At 43.7% G+C, this 16947-nt stretch overlaps 1 protein-coding gene across 17 annotated transcripts in view; it reads right to left on the bottom strand.

The window, feature by feature from the left end:
- Nucleotides 1-16719, bottom strand: part of POSTN (periostin) — a 50928-nt gene extending 34209 nt beyond the window's left edge. For 14 of the 17 annotated variants that reach the window (XM_081893961.1, XM_081893972.1, XM_081893971.1 and 11 more), the window contains exons 1-7: nt 16540-16719; nt 13426-13524; nt 10353-10417; nt 8272-8429; nt 4482-4646; nt 3321-3467; nt 2173-2314 (exon numbers count right to left, since the gene is read on the bottom strand). In XM_081893961.1, coding sequence (XP_081750087.1) covers nt 2173-2314; nt 3321-3467; nt 4482-4646; nt 8272-8429; nt 10353-10417; nt 13426-13524; nt 16540-16664 — 901 coding nt within the window. In that variant the 5' untranslated portion in view covers nt 16665-16719. The remainder of the gene's footprint in view (nt 1-2172; nt 2315-3320; nt 3468-4481; nt 4647-8271; nt 8430-10352; nt 10418-13425; nt 13525-16539) is intronic. The other 3 variants (XM_081893963.1, XM_081893968.1, XM_081893969.1) reach the window with 1 other exon arrangement.
- Nucleotides 16720-16947: the final 228 nt, after the last annotated feature.

Here is a 16947-nt window from a genome sequence, read left to right as displayed (position 1 = left end):
CAATATGCAACTGCACCCAATAAACAAAGAAATTACACATACATAGTTAGACGCCAGGGGAAGGGGAAGGTTATGACATGATTAAAACAATTGGAGCAGAAATGTTATTTTCAATCAAATGAGATTGTCGTAGGCTTATAGGAGGAAGATAGCATTTGAGAGATGGTTTCTAGTGAGCACTTCCAGATATCCTGTTGCTAAAGCTGAGCACGACTCCCTCGAGATCCTCCCTTTCTTTTTCCTTTGACATATGAAGCAGGGAAAATTCTTACTCCTACACTGTCTATGTATCAACTGCCCTTTCTTAATGAGAAGAACAGATGCAAGCTGTAACTTGCAGTAACCATTAGCTGTAAAGATTCTAATGGGACTTCCCATTTCTTTTATAGAATGTTTATGGGATACAAAAGTATACCATTTGAGTAGTTCTGAGCACATTTCAAATGCAGGAAGTTTCATTTACTAGAGCTTAGTTGGTTAGGTTTTGTATCCTCAGCGGTCGCACCAATTACACTGAAAGGTGCTGTTACAGCTTTCTCAGTTTCATCTGCTCAAAGCATAATGATACATAAGGCATATTCAAGAGCTGAAGCTGTTGTGAACATTAATGTCTCATTGCTGCTATTATTTTCCTTAAAAGGGCATGTATGAAAGGTTGTCTTTCTAAGTAAGCTGAAGCGGACCACATGTGCTCTAGGTACAGTTTTTCAGATACCCATAATGTTAGAAAAGATGTGGGAAGAGAAGGAGAAGCCACCCTTCCAATCATCATTTGCTGTTGTTTGTTGTTTAGTCGTTTAGTCGTGTCCGACTCTTCGTGACCCCATGGACCAGAGCACGCCAGGCACTCCTGTCTTCCACTGCCTCCCGCAGTTTGGTCAGACTCATGTTGGTAGCTTCGAGAACACTGTCCAACCATCTTGCCCTCTGTCCTCCCCTTCTCCTTGTGCCCTCCATCTTTCCCAACATCAGGGTCTTTTCCAGGGAATCATCATTTACCTGGTAACTTATTTCAAACTCCTTACAGGCTTACACATTATGCAGTGACGGGCTAATGGGAATACAGTGGTACCTCGGGTTAAGTACTTAATTCGTTCCGGAGGTCCGTTCTTAACCTGAAACTGTTCTTAACCTGAAGCACCACTTTAGCTAATGGGCCTCCTGCTGCTGCCGGAGCACGATTTCTCTTCTCATCCTGAAGCAAAGTTCTTACCCCAAGGTACTATTTCTGGGTTAGCTGAGTGTGTGACCTGAAGTGTATGTAACCTGAAGCGTATGTAACCCGAGGTACCACTGTACATTTATGTGATGAGCTGCAGATGCAAGACACTGATGACACTGATAGTTTGGGAACAACTTGCAGAAAGGTAATGAAAGGAGAATAAGTAGCAGAAATTCCCACCCTATGGGGGGGTCCTCCTCCTCAATGGGTTCATCCATACTTTCACTTGACCCCTACTTTGATTGTATTGTATACCAACAACCTCCCCCCCCCCAGTTCTGAGAGCTGAGAGCTTTTCTCATTTTTTCCGCAGCTGTGCCTTGTGAAAATCCGATCTCGCCCGCTGAATTGAAGATTGGCTGAGCAAAATCTCCCTCTGGATTTTTTTGCACATCTGATAAGGTTCATTTCAGCAGGTAAAATTGGGTTTTTGCAAGGCACAGCTGTGGAACAGCGAGAAAAGCTCTCAGCCCCTGGGGAATTCATCGGTACACAATACGACCAAAATACTGGTCAAGCAAAAGTGGGAATGAGCCCTGAGTTTTGAAGAGGAAGAATCTGAAGAATGTGTTGGGTTGTGCTGCTGCAAATGGGAGGGCAATACTCCAGGCTCCCCTACAAACACGGCAGATTCAACAGCTATTTATTCCTTTTCTAGGGTTGCCATATTTCAAACAGTGACAATCCAGACAGAAACGTTGTTGAGCTTTTTGGGCAAAATCGCAACATGTGGCAACCCTAACTTATCTCATTTATTAGAGGCAGTTGTCATGCCTCCTGGAACAGAGCTGGATTCAAAATAATTGCACATGGACAATTTTGTCACACTTATTTACAGCAAATGGTCTAACATGGTGGGAGACATATCATGCTCTTAACTATTGCTTTCCAAAGCTGTGAAATGGATTGTCTCTTTTTCTTTTTCCACAACATCAACTTTACAGAAATACCTTTAGCTGCCACCTTGTCGTTCATAATCCTGTTTAAGACTCCACGTGGAAGTTTCTCAAAAGCTTCGTTGGTAGGAGCAAAGAGCGTGTATTGCCCAGGCTTCCCAAGAGTTTCCATCACATCTGATGCCATGGCAGCCGTCTTGGAAAGAAAGAGATGCCGTTATTAAACACCTTGATATTTTAGGTACAGAAAAGCAATATTTTAAATGAGCCGAGTACAGTAATACTCTTCCCATGGTCACTTAAGACCGGTATTTTTTCATAGTCACCCGATTGGGCAACTCATAATATAATATGTAAGCATTATAGAGTTGTTTTCCTAGATGTATACTCACAAAAGTAGGAAAATGCCTGCATTGCAAGGAAGCTTCCCCTACCCCATGTGCTCATTTGGCAACTCAGCAATTAGCTAGAAAGCCAGATGCATATATTATATTTACATGTATTTTTTTGGTGTGTGTGTGTATAAAAGGTAAAGGGACCCCTGACCATTAGGTCCAGTCGTGGCCGACTCTGGGGTTGCGGCGCTCATCTCGCTTTATTGGCCGAGGGAGCCGGCGTATAGCTTCCGGGTCATGTGGCAGCATGACTAAGCTGCTTCTGGTGAACCAGAGCAGCACACGGAAACACCGTTTACTTTCCCGCCGGAGCAGTACCTATTTATCTACTTGCACTTTGATGTGCTTTCGAACTGCTAGGTTGGCAGGAGCAGGGGCCGAGCAACAGGAGCTCACCCCGTTGCGGGGATTCGAACCGCCGACCTTCTGATCGGCAAGTCCTAGGCTCTGTGGTTTAACCCACAGCGCCACCCATGTCCCAGTGTGTGTGTATATATAAATAAAATTAAGGCTGCAGTAGCACAGCTCCCATTGGAGTATTTGTAGTGGCCCCTGCCAATCCAGGATTTGCACAACAGCAGTGGCCATGGAATGGGAGCTGGGAGGGCAGAACACGGAGAGCAGAAAATAGTGGGAGAAGCCGGAAGAGATTGGGGAAGAAGGGTTTCTTTATAAAGAAGTTTTTAACATGGAAAAATAGCAGACAGGTGTCCAACACAAAAGCTAACTGTGTTAGATGTGTGCTTAAATCAGGATGCAGTAACTATCAAGGCTAAAGGACGTTCATAATTATGAAGGGAAGCTTACTCTGAGAGATGAAAGATCATCTTCCACGTCAAGGAAGTCTTGAATGGTATTTCCAACAGGGGTCAGCACACGGTCGATGACATGCACAACACCATTTGTAGCAATTTGGTTACCATGGATGATTCTAGCGCAGTTAACCGTAACAACCTGCATTTGAAGAATGATGCCAGAGAATATTAAGCACAGAACTCGCTGGCAACCAGAAGATTATCGAGAAAGCGTCACACATTTCTTTATTCTTCTAGCGCCTTTATGGGATGTGTGATGAGATGTCTCCTATAAAACATTCTGGAAGGAATCTAGCTAGAACACACGTTGCAATGAAACTTGTACCAGATACATTTCATGTCCTATATTTGGTAGCAATAATGTTTTTAAATTCTTTAAGGTGAACATATAGAGCGAAATTTAACACTGTGTTAGTGTTAAACGTAGACATTGTTTTTAACCTGCTGCTAGTTTGGTACATCTTTGGTTTTTGTAAAGTGCCTTGAAATCATTGATTAAAAAATGACATATAACTAATAAGAATAAATAAATAGCCATGTCTGACTTGACTGCAGCAGGACCTTAGGTCAACTAACTGAAGCTGCAATCCTTTACCACTTCCCTGGGAGTATGCCCCACTGGGACTTACTTCTGAGTAAACATGCATGGATCACTGCCTTCATAGATCACTGCCTTGCCATGGCGAAGGGGCTTGAATAACTCAGAGAAGCTATGAGCTATGCTGTGCAGGGCCACCCAAGATGGACAGGTCATAGACCAAACATGTTTGACCAAACATGATCCACCTGGAGCAGGAACCGGCAAGCCACTCTAGTATCCCTGCCAAGAGAACTCCATGGACAAAGACAACTTTGACCAAACTGTGGGAGGCAGTGGAAGACAGGAGTGCCTGGCGTGCTCTGGTCCATGGAGTCACAAAGAGTCGGACACGACTAAACAACATCTAACATACATAGAATCGTGCTGCATCTCTGGATCCCACCAAACATCTATAAAAATGAAATTCTATCTAGAAATTGAAGTTTACAGCTCTTTCCAAGTTTAGAGCCACATTTATAACATAAATATCACATTCAACATTACAATGTCCTCTAGTCCAGGGGCTAAAGTTCATGGTACTATATAAGAAAAAGAATAACTAAACAGACTTACACCATTGGGGTAGTGATTTATATGCAGTTTTTGGTTGTCGTACATAGACACCAGATCCATGCCATTCCTGAGGTCCTTTGTCAACATGCGCTTGTTCACCATGTGGTTATGGAGGGCATTGTACAGTTCAATGTTTACATTTTCAATCAGGCCTTCATGGATTTCCTAGGGGAAGAGATTCAGTTAGACTTTCCATGGCCATCATCCCAGTCAGCTTGATATACACCAGATTACTCTGCTACAAGTGAAATAATCCATGCTAATGTTTTTTTCATGCTGATATTCCCTTTGGCAAGCTACAGTATTTCATTTAGCATCCAGCTGCTAAGCTTCTAAGTTTCTTTCATTTGAAAGTACAGCGGCTCCATGAATTACAACATTCATTTATTCATGCAGTCTTGGACATCTTGCCTTCTTTCACATCCCCCTTTGCTTTTCCTTACATGTTACCCACTATTCCACAAACATTCTTCCACACTATTTGTGCAGCCAGCATATTCTGCTCCTCAAACCCGACTAAATTTGCAGAGCCTTTCTAGGATCAAAAGGCCATTTTCAGCACTGCTTGCCATTTGCCAACCCAGCCAACGTTCTTACGTTCTATCAAGCCCTATCCTGGTCCTTCATCTTTGACCTCCTGATCTTAGCCTGTGCTCAGGTTCTTACGTTTACAGTCATAACTCAGAAGTCAAATACCTTGTGAGTTGAATGTTTTGGCTCCCGATTGCCGCAAACCTGGAAGTGAGTGTTCTGGTTTGTGAATGTTCTTTGGAACCCGAACGTCAGTCACAGCTTCCGCGGCTTCTGATTGGCTGCAGGAGCTTCCTGCAGCCAATCAGAAGCCATTGCTTGGTTCTCGAATGTTTTGGAAGTCGAACGGACTTCTGGAATGGATTCCATTTGACATTCGAGGTATGACTGTATTACTTTGGTGGCCTGTGAGCCAAAGTTGTGTTGTTGCTGCTTCCTCTGCCACTGGGCAATGTGAGAGTATATTAACTTATGGTCTGTGTGTGTGGTTTGGGAGCTGCATGGTCAGGGAAAAAGCAATGCTGTCCAGGGTTGTAAAGAGAGAGAATAATTGGGTGCACTCTTGGATAAATCTATGCTTCCATGTGTCATAAGAAAGCTGCAGAGATAGTGCAGGATAGTATGCACCCCGGAAATGATCTCTTTCAGCTTCTGCCTTCTGGAAGAAGGTATAGGGTTATAAAGACTAGGACTGGCTGCCTGAGAAACAGTTTTTATCCAAATGCAATTTTTATTTTAAACACAATGTAAGGTACTGTAGTCTCTGTGGGAGTATATTGTATTTAATTATGGGGTATCAGAGTTTTTAGGCGGTTAACCAGGCTGGGATAGCTGGGATAGCAAGCAGGCTTGTTGGTTGATGTAGATTTTCTCAATTTCGTTGTTCTGTATGGGACAATGACAATAAAGATTATTGAGATGCCCAAGACCACATGGGAGGTATTCAACATCATGCTAAGGCAATTGGTCTATCAGAGCAAGCAGTTTGGCTTCCAGACAGAACAATTCCCCATTTCCTCCCTGCACACTCTGTTCCTGACACCTGCCCCCCGGTGAGCCAATCTGAGGAGATGGGGGGAGTGGAAGTCCCTGTTGCATAAGCGGAAGTCCTTGCACAGGTTGAATAATGCCAAGGGGCAGCACCTTTCAGTGTTTCCTTTTCTCATTGCCCAGCAGCACCCAGAGCAGTAGTGCGAGATGACCTAGAGCTTTTTAACACCAATTGTTGTGTGGCCCATATAAAAGGGTTGTTTGTTGCGAAAATGTCTGTACATTTTTAATTACTATATTAAAATAAACTGCCTCTGAGGATTTGCAGGATTTCGCCACAGGTTCTCCCTTTACATTTGTAAACCTGGCATATCTTCTACCCTTTAAATCAGGGCTAGAAAACCTGCAGGCTGCGAAATTAGAATCATAGAATCATAGAATCATAGAGTTGGAAGAGACCACAAGGGCCATCAAGTCCAACCCCCTGCCAAGCAGGAAACACCATCAGAGCACTCCTGACATATGGTTGTCAAGCCTCTGCTTAAAGACCTCCAAAGAAGGAGACTCCACCACACTCCTTGGCAGCAAATTCCACTGTCAAACAGCTCTTACTGTCAGGAAGTTCTTCCTAATGTTTAGGTGGAATCTTCTTTCTTGTAGTTTGGATCCATTGCTCCGTGTCCGCTTCTCTGGAGCAGCAGAAAACAACCTTTCTCCCTCCTCTATGTGACATCCTTTTATATATTTGAACATGGCTATCATATCACCCCTTAACCTCCTCTTCTCCAGGCTAAACATGCCCAGCTCCCTTAGCCGTTCCTCATAAGGCATCGTTTCCAGGCCTTTGACCATTTTGGTTGCCCTCTTCTGGACACGTTCCAGTTTGTCAGTGTCCTTCTTGAACTGTGGTGCCCAGAACTGGACACAGTACTCCAGGTGAGGTCTCACCAGAGCAGAATACAATGGCACTATTACTTCCCTTGATCTAGATGCTATACTCCTATTGATGCAGCCCAGAATTGCATTGGCTTTTTTAGCTGCCGCGTCCCCAGTACGTTTTAAGAGGTCCTCCAACCAAATTTGTCATTTTATAAAAATAGATTTTTTAAAATAAACGTTTTGATTGCTTCTATGGGACTCCTGAACAATGCAAAAATGTTTTTTGTGACCCCAAGATTTGTCACACACACACACGCATAGTAAGAAATGTTTTTTTACTGACCACTCCAACCTATATGTCCCCTCCTGTGATTTGGTGATACCGAAAGGTGTTTTGACCCACAGCCTTGCAAGACCCACACAAAGATGTCCTTTGATTTTTTAAAAAATTGGCCATGCCCACATTCACACATAGTCCCCTGAGGGTTGATCGTACTGTAGGTTGATGTGGCCCCTCCTTTAGGCTAAAGGCATTCAGTTCTTTCAGGCTTGTCTGATATGCCCTTCATTCTGAACTTGAAATGGGCCTTCTGTATGCATTGGCAGGGGGAAATAAATGCATACAGGGCCCCAACACAGTCATATGCCTGAAATATTATAGTAATCCTCCCTGGTTTTTCCTTGTAGCAAGGATTACAGAAATCATACATATTGATTTCTCTGTACATATTGAGTTGGAGATGTGAAGGGTTCATATGAGCAGCCATGATCCAAGTTTTCAGCACAGGTAACATCTCCTGGAGGGAATATACTATAAAAACCCAACATTCTGCCCCACACACCTGCAACACAAAACTCTGGTACACTTAAACTGGGTAGTTTTTCTTAAATTTATGTTCAGCAGCTGAGTGTTACTATTTCCCCCACCAATAGTTAATTTGTATAACTTGGATTTAAAAGGTAAAGGACCCCTGACAGTTAAGTCCAGTCGTGAACAACTCTGGGTTTGTGGCACTCATCTCGCTTTACTGGCCGAGGGAGCCGATGCAGACAGTTTTTCCGGGTCATGTGGCCAGCATGACTAAGCCACTTCTGGTGAAACCAGAGCAGCGCACGGAAACACTGTTTACCTTCCCGCCAGAGCGGTACCTATTTATGTACTTACACTTTGACGTGCTTTCGAACTGCTAGGTTGGCAGGAGCTGGGACTGAGCAATGGGAGCTCACCCAGTCACGGGGGTTTGAACCACCAACCTTCCGATTAGCAAACCCAAGGCTCAGTGGTTTAGACCACAGTGCCACCTGCGTCCCTTGCATAACTTGGATTTATATATCCATAAATCCAAAAGCACTTGAAGCATTTTTAAAAAATCCATTCTGAAATACGTACACGATCCAAAGCATCCCAGGCTTCATTGCTTGGTGCAAACATTGTATACGAGCCAGGTCCTTCAATCTCTTCTCTCAGTTTTGACATGTCAGAGTAACGTTGAGTGGAGGTCGCTCCCACAATGCCCAAAGTACCATAGACATGATCGATGGGGGCAACTGAAAAAGACAAGAAACAAGCACACTGTACATTCTGCTTACAACGGGTTTGCCCTCCTTCCCTCATCTCAGTTAGTGCCACTTCATCTGGCGGAAATCATTCATGGGATTTGCTGAATTAAATACTGCTTGCTTCAGGACCCCCAAGGTAGCTCATGATTTGACTTAGGATGCAGCAGTACACAAACCACGTAACAAAGCGGATGTTCAAAGGAAGGAAACCCACCATTTCAGGTTGCTTAGGAACTTGAGCACTTTCCCCAAGGACACTACTGAAAATAGCGTAGTTAGGTGGTCCACACACAAATGGTCCACTCAAGGGTATGAAAAATGTAGTTGCCATATTTGAGGAGCAGCCAGCTTATGTCAGGGACTGTATAAACACACAAGACGTAACCGGCTGTACTTTTGAATCAATAAGGTTCATTGTGTCAAATTGTAGATTTCAACAGAAGTCTCATAAAGTTCAACGAAAAAAGCAGAAGACCCAGTGGATCAGTTCATTCTCTAGTCAGTTCATGCATAAGGTCCATACATGTATAAGTATCTACTCCACCTGTCTGTTCATAGAGTCCAACAATCTACTTATACATGTAGGGACCTTATGTATGAACTGACTAGAGAACAAACTGATCCACTGGGTCTTCTGCTTTTTTCATTGAACTTTATGAGACTTCAGTTGAAATCTACAATTTGACACAATGAATATTATACCTTATTGATTCAAAAGTACAGCCGGTTACATCTTGTGTGTTTATTGAGTATGCTTCACATAACCATAGGTTTGTTGTTGTTGTTTTGCTTATGTCAAGGACTGGGCAGAGGAGGAATGGTGGAGACTGCCTCCCCATCCTGACTCTTCCAGGGAGGAGGAAGAGGAAGACAGCATAGATTTACAACAGAGGATTGAGAGAGGTTGCAGCTCAGAAGCAGATGAGGGGGAAAGCTAGGAAATCATGGGAGAACCAGAGCAGCGGCGGAGGAAGCCGCTCGGGCGCCTGGGGCGGTGCGCCGGCAGTCCAAGCCACCCATAGGGGCCTTCGGAGTCTGCCTGCCTCCTTCCACTGAGCCACCCTACAGTGGGGGGGGGAGGGAAGCAGCAGGCAGACCATTTGGGCAGCAAGGAGCCTGTGCGCGCCCAAGCCACCGCGTCTCTCCCAGGAGAGTCCTGCCCGGCCTTTTGTCACCCCCCTCAGTGGTGACACCCAGGGCGGCCCGTCCCCACCGCCCTCCTTCCTCTGCCCCTGGCCAGAGGAATACCCGGCTGAAACATTGTCATTAGAAATTCCAGACCCTCCATCTCCCAGAACCCAGCAAGCCTTAAAAGTAGGAGAGCAAAGAACTCAAAGACAGAGGGCATGTAGCAGCACCCGTAGAAGTGACGAATGAGGAAGTGGGAGAGACAGGGGATGGAGATTCACTTGGGACAATGCCATTATGCGAGAGGCTGGGTTCTATAGCCTCTCTCTGTAAAGATTGAAATAAAAAAGGACAGTAAGAAACTTTTCCTTGTCTTTGTACTTTTCTGGGCAACCAGCCGGGAGCTGCTAACAGCATCCTGACAGATTGTCCCAAGTGAACTTTAATTGCTGGTTAAGTCATCAATCACACCATGAGAGAGTGTTTTGTCCCAAGGAGCTGGGGGGTGATGGCAACAGGTCGCAACTGCCGCCCACCCTGGGAGCAGGTGAGTGATCATTTTGCACAATATCCCTTCAGTTCCTCATTTACGTATTATGCACAAACAGATCCATCTCGTGGCCTTAAAAAACAAGGCCTAGTTTTAATGTGTGGCTCTTCCTTAAAGCAATGCTTCATAAAATAGCGATGATCTCTCACAAGCTACCTCGTATCCCCACCTGCCCCCTTCTTTTGGGAGAAAAAGTAAGCAAAATATAAGCTTCTTATGTTCTCCAACATTACCTGCAGGGCATCCTCGTTCGCCTTCCATCTTCATATAACCAGGGCAGCATTCATACAAGACAGTTCTACAATATATCAACACAATATATCAATATATCAACATTTTATTTCCCCTGCTGTTGACTTGTTAAACTGGCTTCATCATTTTGATTTCTACTTTTTACCAGAAAAGACACAAAGTTACTTATAAAAAATATTTTTTAAAACTGGAGATTTGCCCGCTGTGTTTGACCTGGTGTTTTTGTTGCTGAATCCCTAAACTTCCCTTAATGAAAGGGCTAGTGCCATGCTGTTTTTATTGTAATTTTTACTGTAATTATCTGCATAGTAGTTTTAAGTATATTAAATTTACTTTTTTATGATCCCCTCCCTATGTTTTAAAGTGTTCTTTTTTTATTTGTTAACTGCCTTGAGTCCTTGTCAAGAGGAAAAGGTGGGGTATAGGGTTAAGGCAATTCTGGTTGCAATGGCCGTATTCAACAACTTCAAGAGGAAAATGTTCAGGCTACAGTTGTACCCTTTCTGTATGAATATAAGTCTGTGCAATAGACTACATATATTTGATTGAGCATGAAATACTAGTTTATCACTTATTAGGAGACACAGTAAAACTAGTTTACTATTGGTGGCCCAGCCATAGCTTAACCTCTCGGGTGACTTTGCACTCAAAGAGGGAGCTACACAACTGAAACAATCCCTGGAAACAATGGCACTTGCACAATACAGGAAAAGAACAAGTCAGCCAAGAATACCAATTCCTAGGCTGACAGGGCACTTCAGAATGCATTGCAAAGGCCCTTTTGGACCAGGTATGTTGACCCTGGTCAACTTGGCAGCGCCTTAGCCACAGCGGAAGCAAAATGCAGGTATCTAATTCACCTAATAAGACAGGCCACTTTGGGCTCTAGGTCTTTTCAAAGGGATCATGGATGCAACAGAAAGACATTTTAAACTTCCTTACTAAATTTACGTACCAAATAGGTAAAGGTAAAGGGACCCCTGACCATTAGGTCCAGTCGTGGCCAACTCTGGGGTTGCGGCGCTCATCTCGCTTTATTGGCCGAGGGAGCCGGCGTACAGCTTCCGGGTCATGTGGCCAGCATGACTAAGCCGCTTCTGGCAAACTGGTGCAGCGCACGGAAACACTGTTTACCTTCCCGCCAGAGTGGTACCTATTTATCTACTTGCACTTGCTTTTGAACTGCTAGGTTGGCAGGAGTTGGGAATGAGCAACAGGAGCTCACCCCGTCGCGGGGATTCAAACCACCGACCTTCTGATCAGCAAGTCCTGGGCTCTGTGGTTTAACCCACAGCACCACCCCCGTCCCTTATGTACCAAATACTTATAGAATAAAATGGCAGTTTTCATGATAGATGAGACAATTGGTATGCATTTTCCAATTCAATGTCTTAACAAAATTTCCCTTGGGAGCTACAGGAGAGTGGCCAAACTCCTACAGCTTTGATTTTCCTTTCATAAAAAAATAAAAGAGAGAGGCAGAAATGTAAGCCACCCCCTCACCCCCTGCAGTGTTCTACAACAGATCCAGTAAAATAAGGGGGGGGGGAGAGAATTAGGTTAACACAAATTTGATACAGATGCGCCATAAATTTTGCCAAACTGTAATGGCTGCCACTAAAACGTTATATGAGTGTATTTTCGATTATCATGTTCCTTTAAACACATAACACACTTCCTCTGGGAAGCTCAAGGGATTCTTGTCTAGCCAGCAATTGCCTTTGAATATGCAAAGCCATATGTTCCCTCATGGTTCAGTGCATCTAGAAAACTGATGCCTCACATATCTGAGAAGCGCGGGAAAGAAAGAGTTCCAGGAGATAGATGGAACATCAGTCTTTGCCAACGTCCTTGCGGGGAGGGAAAATATGTTTTTATGTTTGATTCAGTTTGCAGCACCTAGTAAGCACACAAACATGAGCCCTAAACCAAATACATTTCAGCCTGTTTGAACACGGGAAAGGCTCTGAAGCCAAGTGGCATTCATCAATCTCCTCCTTTCGAAAGAAGAAGGGCGTTTGAGAGGGCTTAAAGCTTAACCCTGTTTGGTCCTGACTAAGCAAGCTAGGAATTCCTTCTAGTCTCATCCTGTACTCCCATACAAGTAGAGAGGCCCTGGAGAAGAGAAAGTGGGATATTGTGTTCACTGTAAACCCCACCCTGTGTACAGGAGAGGGGTTTGGATCGCACACTTTAGGACTCTCTTGCGCACTTTCCCCTTGCGTCACCACTTCAAAGTTCACATCACAGAGACGCCTATGGTTTTCTGGTTCGATATTTCCCTCCCTCACACACACGGCAAATTTGGCAGCCAAATAAAAAACCTATCACTAGTTGCCTTTCCTCAAGTACAGACAGTGCTCCATTGCATCATAGCCACACTTCCACTGTCTTCCCCCCTGGGTTGAAGGGCGAATGCTATTACTGATGAAATAGCAGCAAGAAATATGCTAGAAATAATCATTAGGAGGTCCATTCAGCGATTGCTTCTGTGACCTCTATAAAAATGGCAAACGAAATATATTTGTGTACTTATCTTCAGTAATTCTGTGCTTTATTAAGTCTGGCACACACTGCATTGCATGTGTGAACCCTCCCTGCCTTCATATACCATATTTTTCGCTCTATAAGACACACCAGATCACAAGACGTACCTAAGTTTTGGAGAAGCAAAACAAGAAGAAAAAAAATATTCTGAATCTCAGAAGCCAGAACAGCAAGAGGGATCGCTGCGCAGTGAAAGCAGCAATCCCTCTTGCTGTTCTGGCTTCTGGGATAGCTGCGCAGCCTGCCTTCGCTCTGTAAGACGCACACACATTTTCCCTTACTTTTTAGGAGGGAAAAAGTGAGTCTTTTAGAGCAAATATATGGTAATTTTTCCTCCAGGTTACCGAGCCAGGGAACTGTACCAGAGTCTGGATTCTAGGCCAGAGCAAGGAGCACATGGTTTCTTGCTCTTGCTCCCAGTGTTGCCACATGTCCTCGTTGCCTGAGAAGCTTATGTCACAGGTTTGGTCACCCAGGTTTAATAGTCATGAAAGGCAAGGGACTTACGCTTTCTTGCCACAGATGGCTCCCTGGTACCAATTCCGGCACGTGCTGAAGTATTTCTTGTTGGTGCCCACAACTTGTTGGAGAGCACAGACATTGGGGCTGGGAGAGAGAAAGAAGGAAATGTTAAGAAGTCCTAATGGTTCCCCACACATTTTGGTACTGGTGGTCTATGTTTACCTCAGACAGATCCTTCCAGTGTCTATTTACAATATTTCTAGTTGCTGCGAGTAAGTGACTGCTAGAAAGGTTAACCAACCAATTCAAATGGGGACAAGCAAAGGGGAACACCTTCACCTAGGGTTGCCATACATTTCCCAGACATATCCAGAATACTGTATAGCACTAAAAAGCAATGTCTGGACAGAAATTGCTAGAAATGTCTCGGGAAATCCAGACGTATGGCAACCCATGACAGCAATGTTGTTTTTGGCGATTTCCCTTAAAAATAGCTCAAAAACTTCATTTTTTCTGTTTGAAATATGGCAACCCTACCTTCGCAGCAATATGGTTTCCCTTTATCACATGGACAACATGGCAATGACCTATTTCCCCGCAACAGCATACAAGTCAATATGGCTGACTGACCCAGCAACCTAACACCCACACCCACACACAAACAAACAAACCACACTGAACACAACCAACCAAGCTTAGGACACACTAATCTCTCACATTATCAATCAAAATAAATAAATACATAAACAATGAACCAACCCACATGATGCTGACAGAAATCCGTACACTAATAATAGGCAATAGAACGAATGGACAATACCCCCATCTCTCTCCTGCCTCTCTCCCCTGTCTCTTTCCCCCCAACTGCAAGATGTCCATGACAAAAATTGTCTTTCACTATATGTAAACGAACAGTGAAAAAGACGGTGAATTGAAAGTGGAGACAGTAGATGTACCTTTCTCTGTTTATCTGTTTGTTTTGTAACACACACACACACACACACACACACACACACACACATTTAATGAAGTAATCTCAGGGAAGAAGTCCTAATGGCACCTAATGCGTTCATCTTAAAAAGCAAAAATTGGCTGGAGTCTCTTTCCGATATGGTAGCTTGATTAAAGTTCATGAGAGTTCATGTAAGTGAAATATTGGGCAGAATTCAACACTGGGCTGTGGTGAACGTCCGGCCAGCACAAACATTGCAGCTTGCCAGATGGAACGATCTCTCCTCTATTTCCACGGCACGCTGTTCTCTGGAGGTTCTCCCACCTGCCCCCCCCCAAGTCAATTTCAGGGATAAATCCCTCCCAACGTGTGTAAAAGTTTACTTGCACAGACAAGGCTTGCAACATTTCATACTGAAAAATGATCAGGAGACTCAGAGTTCGAATCAAACCACGTTTGACAGCTTCACTTGCAAATATCCACTGGCTTGGTGTCCCCCCCCCCCCCAGTTTATTCACATTGCACTTGTCTCTGAGCAGAAATTTCAGTCTCTATCTTTGAAATACCTTCTACTTTCCTACTTCATTTCTATTCCCCCCCCCCCTGCACTTGAATGGCCAAGGTTAGAGATGGACAATAGGATTTCCCATCCACAGTAGGAATTTTATGGTGAGGGTGCATCTAGATCAGATATCTCCCACCTTCTCAGACTGAGGACCCAATTTTAACCAAAACACGCAATTGGGAACTCATTTCTGAATCTTTCAACATGGCAGTAGTGTTCTTCAACTTGGATCAGGCCACTAGGAGATCCTGACCCACCAGTGATCTAGAACATGCTGTGCCATACACCAAATGATATTTCAAACAGCCACCTCTGGATTTCAATTCAGGAAATTTAATGTTGTTGGGGTTTTTTACAGCCAAATCTTATCAGGTCCCAAGAGATTTTTTTTCAGAGAGAGGAAGGTAATATGATAGAACTGTTGTTCTCTTTCCCTGGCAAGTTCATCACACTTCCCTCCTGTTTGGTGTCATCTTCTGCACAGCTGCAAAGCTTAATTTGCAGTTGTGGGGCAGGGGGCGATAATGGAGTAAGGCAAACATTTTTTCCCCTCTGCCGACCCAAGGGAAACTCTCATCTTCCATTGTACAATCATTTATTTTGGTTGCCACTGTTTGGAATAGCACAAGAGCAGCTAAATAAATAATCCCTTCACCAAATGAGGAAAAGGGGGTGAAACAACCCAGCCTTTTGAATATAAATAATGAATCCTTTGGATTTGAAAAAGGAAATGTCTTCAGAAGCTCCACTGAAATGAAGGATAGCTGTGCAAGAACAGGCACCATTCATTCCAATGGGGTTTGCATTCTGCTGTGCGAAACTTCCACCTTCAACATTCATGTGAAAGATAACTATGGAACGGCAGTGCTTTGTTTTAGATTAGGTTTCATTTAATTTTTTTTTAAAGTATTACATGCATTTCCATCCTTAACATTTCCATCTATATATGCAATTGCTGTTTGTCCATAATGCACTTTTAACATACCATTTTAATTAGGCAGAATATCTCATAAACTTTCAATAATGTTTATCACATTCAGAGGTTAAAGGTGAATGAAGAAACTGCTTTTTTGGGAAAAAACAACCCTCCCATATCATACTTTTGCAATTAATTGGTAACAGTTATCTAGTCTGGGCTACACCTAAAAGGGTGACAGGTTGGGTAAATCTGAAATGGAGTTCTTCATGTCTCAAAAAGAGGTGCCAGGGCTCACAGTTTTGTGCCCTCTGACCTGAAAGTCTTTTTCTGCAATCCTTGATGAATGTGGGTTCTTGATTATTTAGGGAAATGTGCTCTGAATCTGCTTGTGAGGTAGAGGCATAATCTATTCCAGAGTTGGAAAACAGATGCCTCAACTGAGCTCTGATGAGCTCTGGCACAGTTTAACCCTCCTGAAATGTCCTGTTTTATGTACATGTTTTATACTGTACATAAACTTGATTTTTTTCTTTTTCTGTTCAACAGCTAGCTAATTTATTCGGTTAGCAACCTTAAACCTTCCAGTGTACATATATAAATATATATTTCTTACAAATATTACTTTGCCAAATGTTATCCCCTTTTTGGACCCCTCCACTTTTGGCTGCACAATAACTTTGCGACCCCAGTGATGAGTTTTAGGAGGACGAAATGCAGACTTACCCTTGATCACGTGCCCTGATCCGACTGTGGGTTAAAATCTTGTCATAATAAGCAGTGGAAGATTCTGCCGTATGGAAAATGGACAGAAAGCAAACAGTGGCTGTGGCAACCCAGAGGAGCTCCATCCCTTTGTCTCTCTGCTGCTCCTGACTAGTCTGAGAAGAGAACTGGCAAGAGGCTCCAGAGAGCTCAACGTTTATATACGTGCTACAAGCACAGTGGGAGGGGAAACATCAACCTGAGACTTGGAACCACCCTCCAAGAAACAGGGACATCTGACGAGCCCAGTATGAAAGTGGAACCTAAAAGACACTCAATATCAGCGCTTGTCCTCCCCCCCCCCTCCCTTGGCCACCTGTACTGTAAGAATATAGGTATATAATGCATAGTTTATCACAGACTTGTTCC

This window comes from Podarcis melisellensis (genome assembly GCF_964234715.1).
Source record: "Podarcis melisellensis genome assembly, chromosome: 17".
In the NCBI taxonomy this organism is placed as follows: Eukaryota; Metazoa; Chordata; class Lepidosauria; order Squamata; family Lacertidae; genus Podarcis; species Podarcis melisellensis.
The sequence above is the reverse complement of the archived record's forward strand: the minus strand, read 5'-3'. Positions and strand labels throughout refer to the sequence as shown.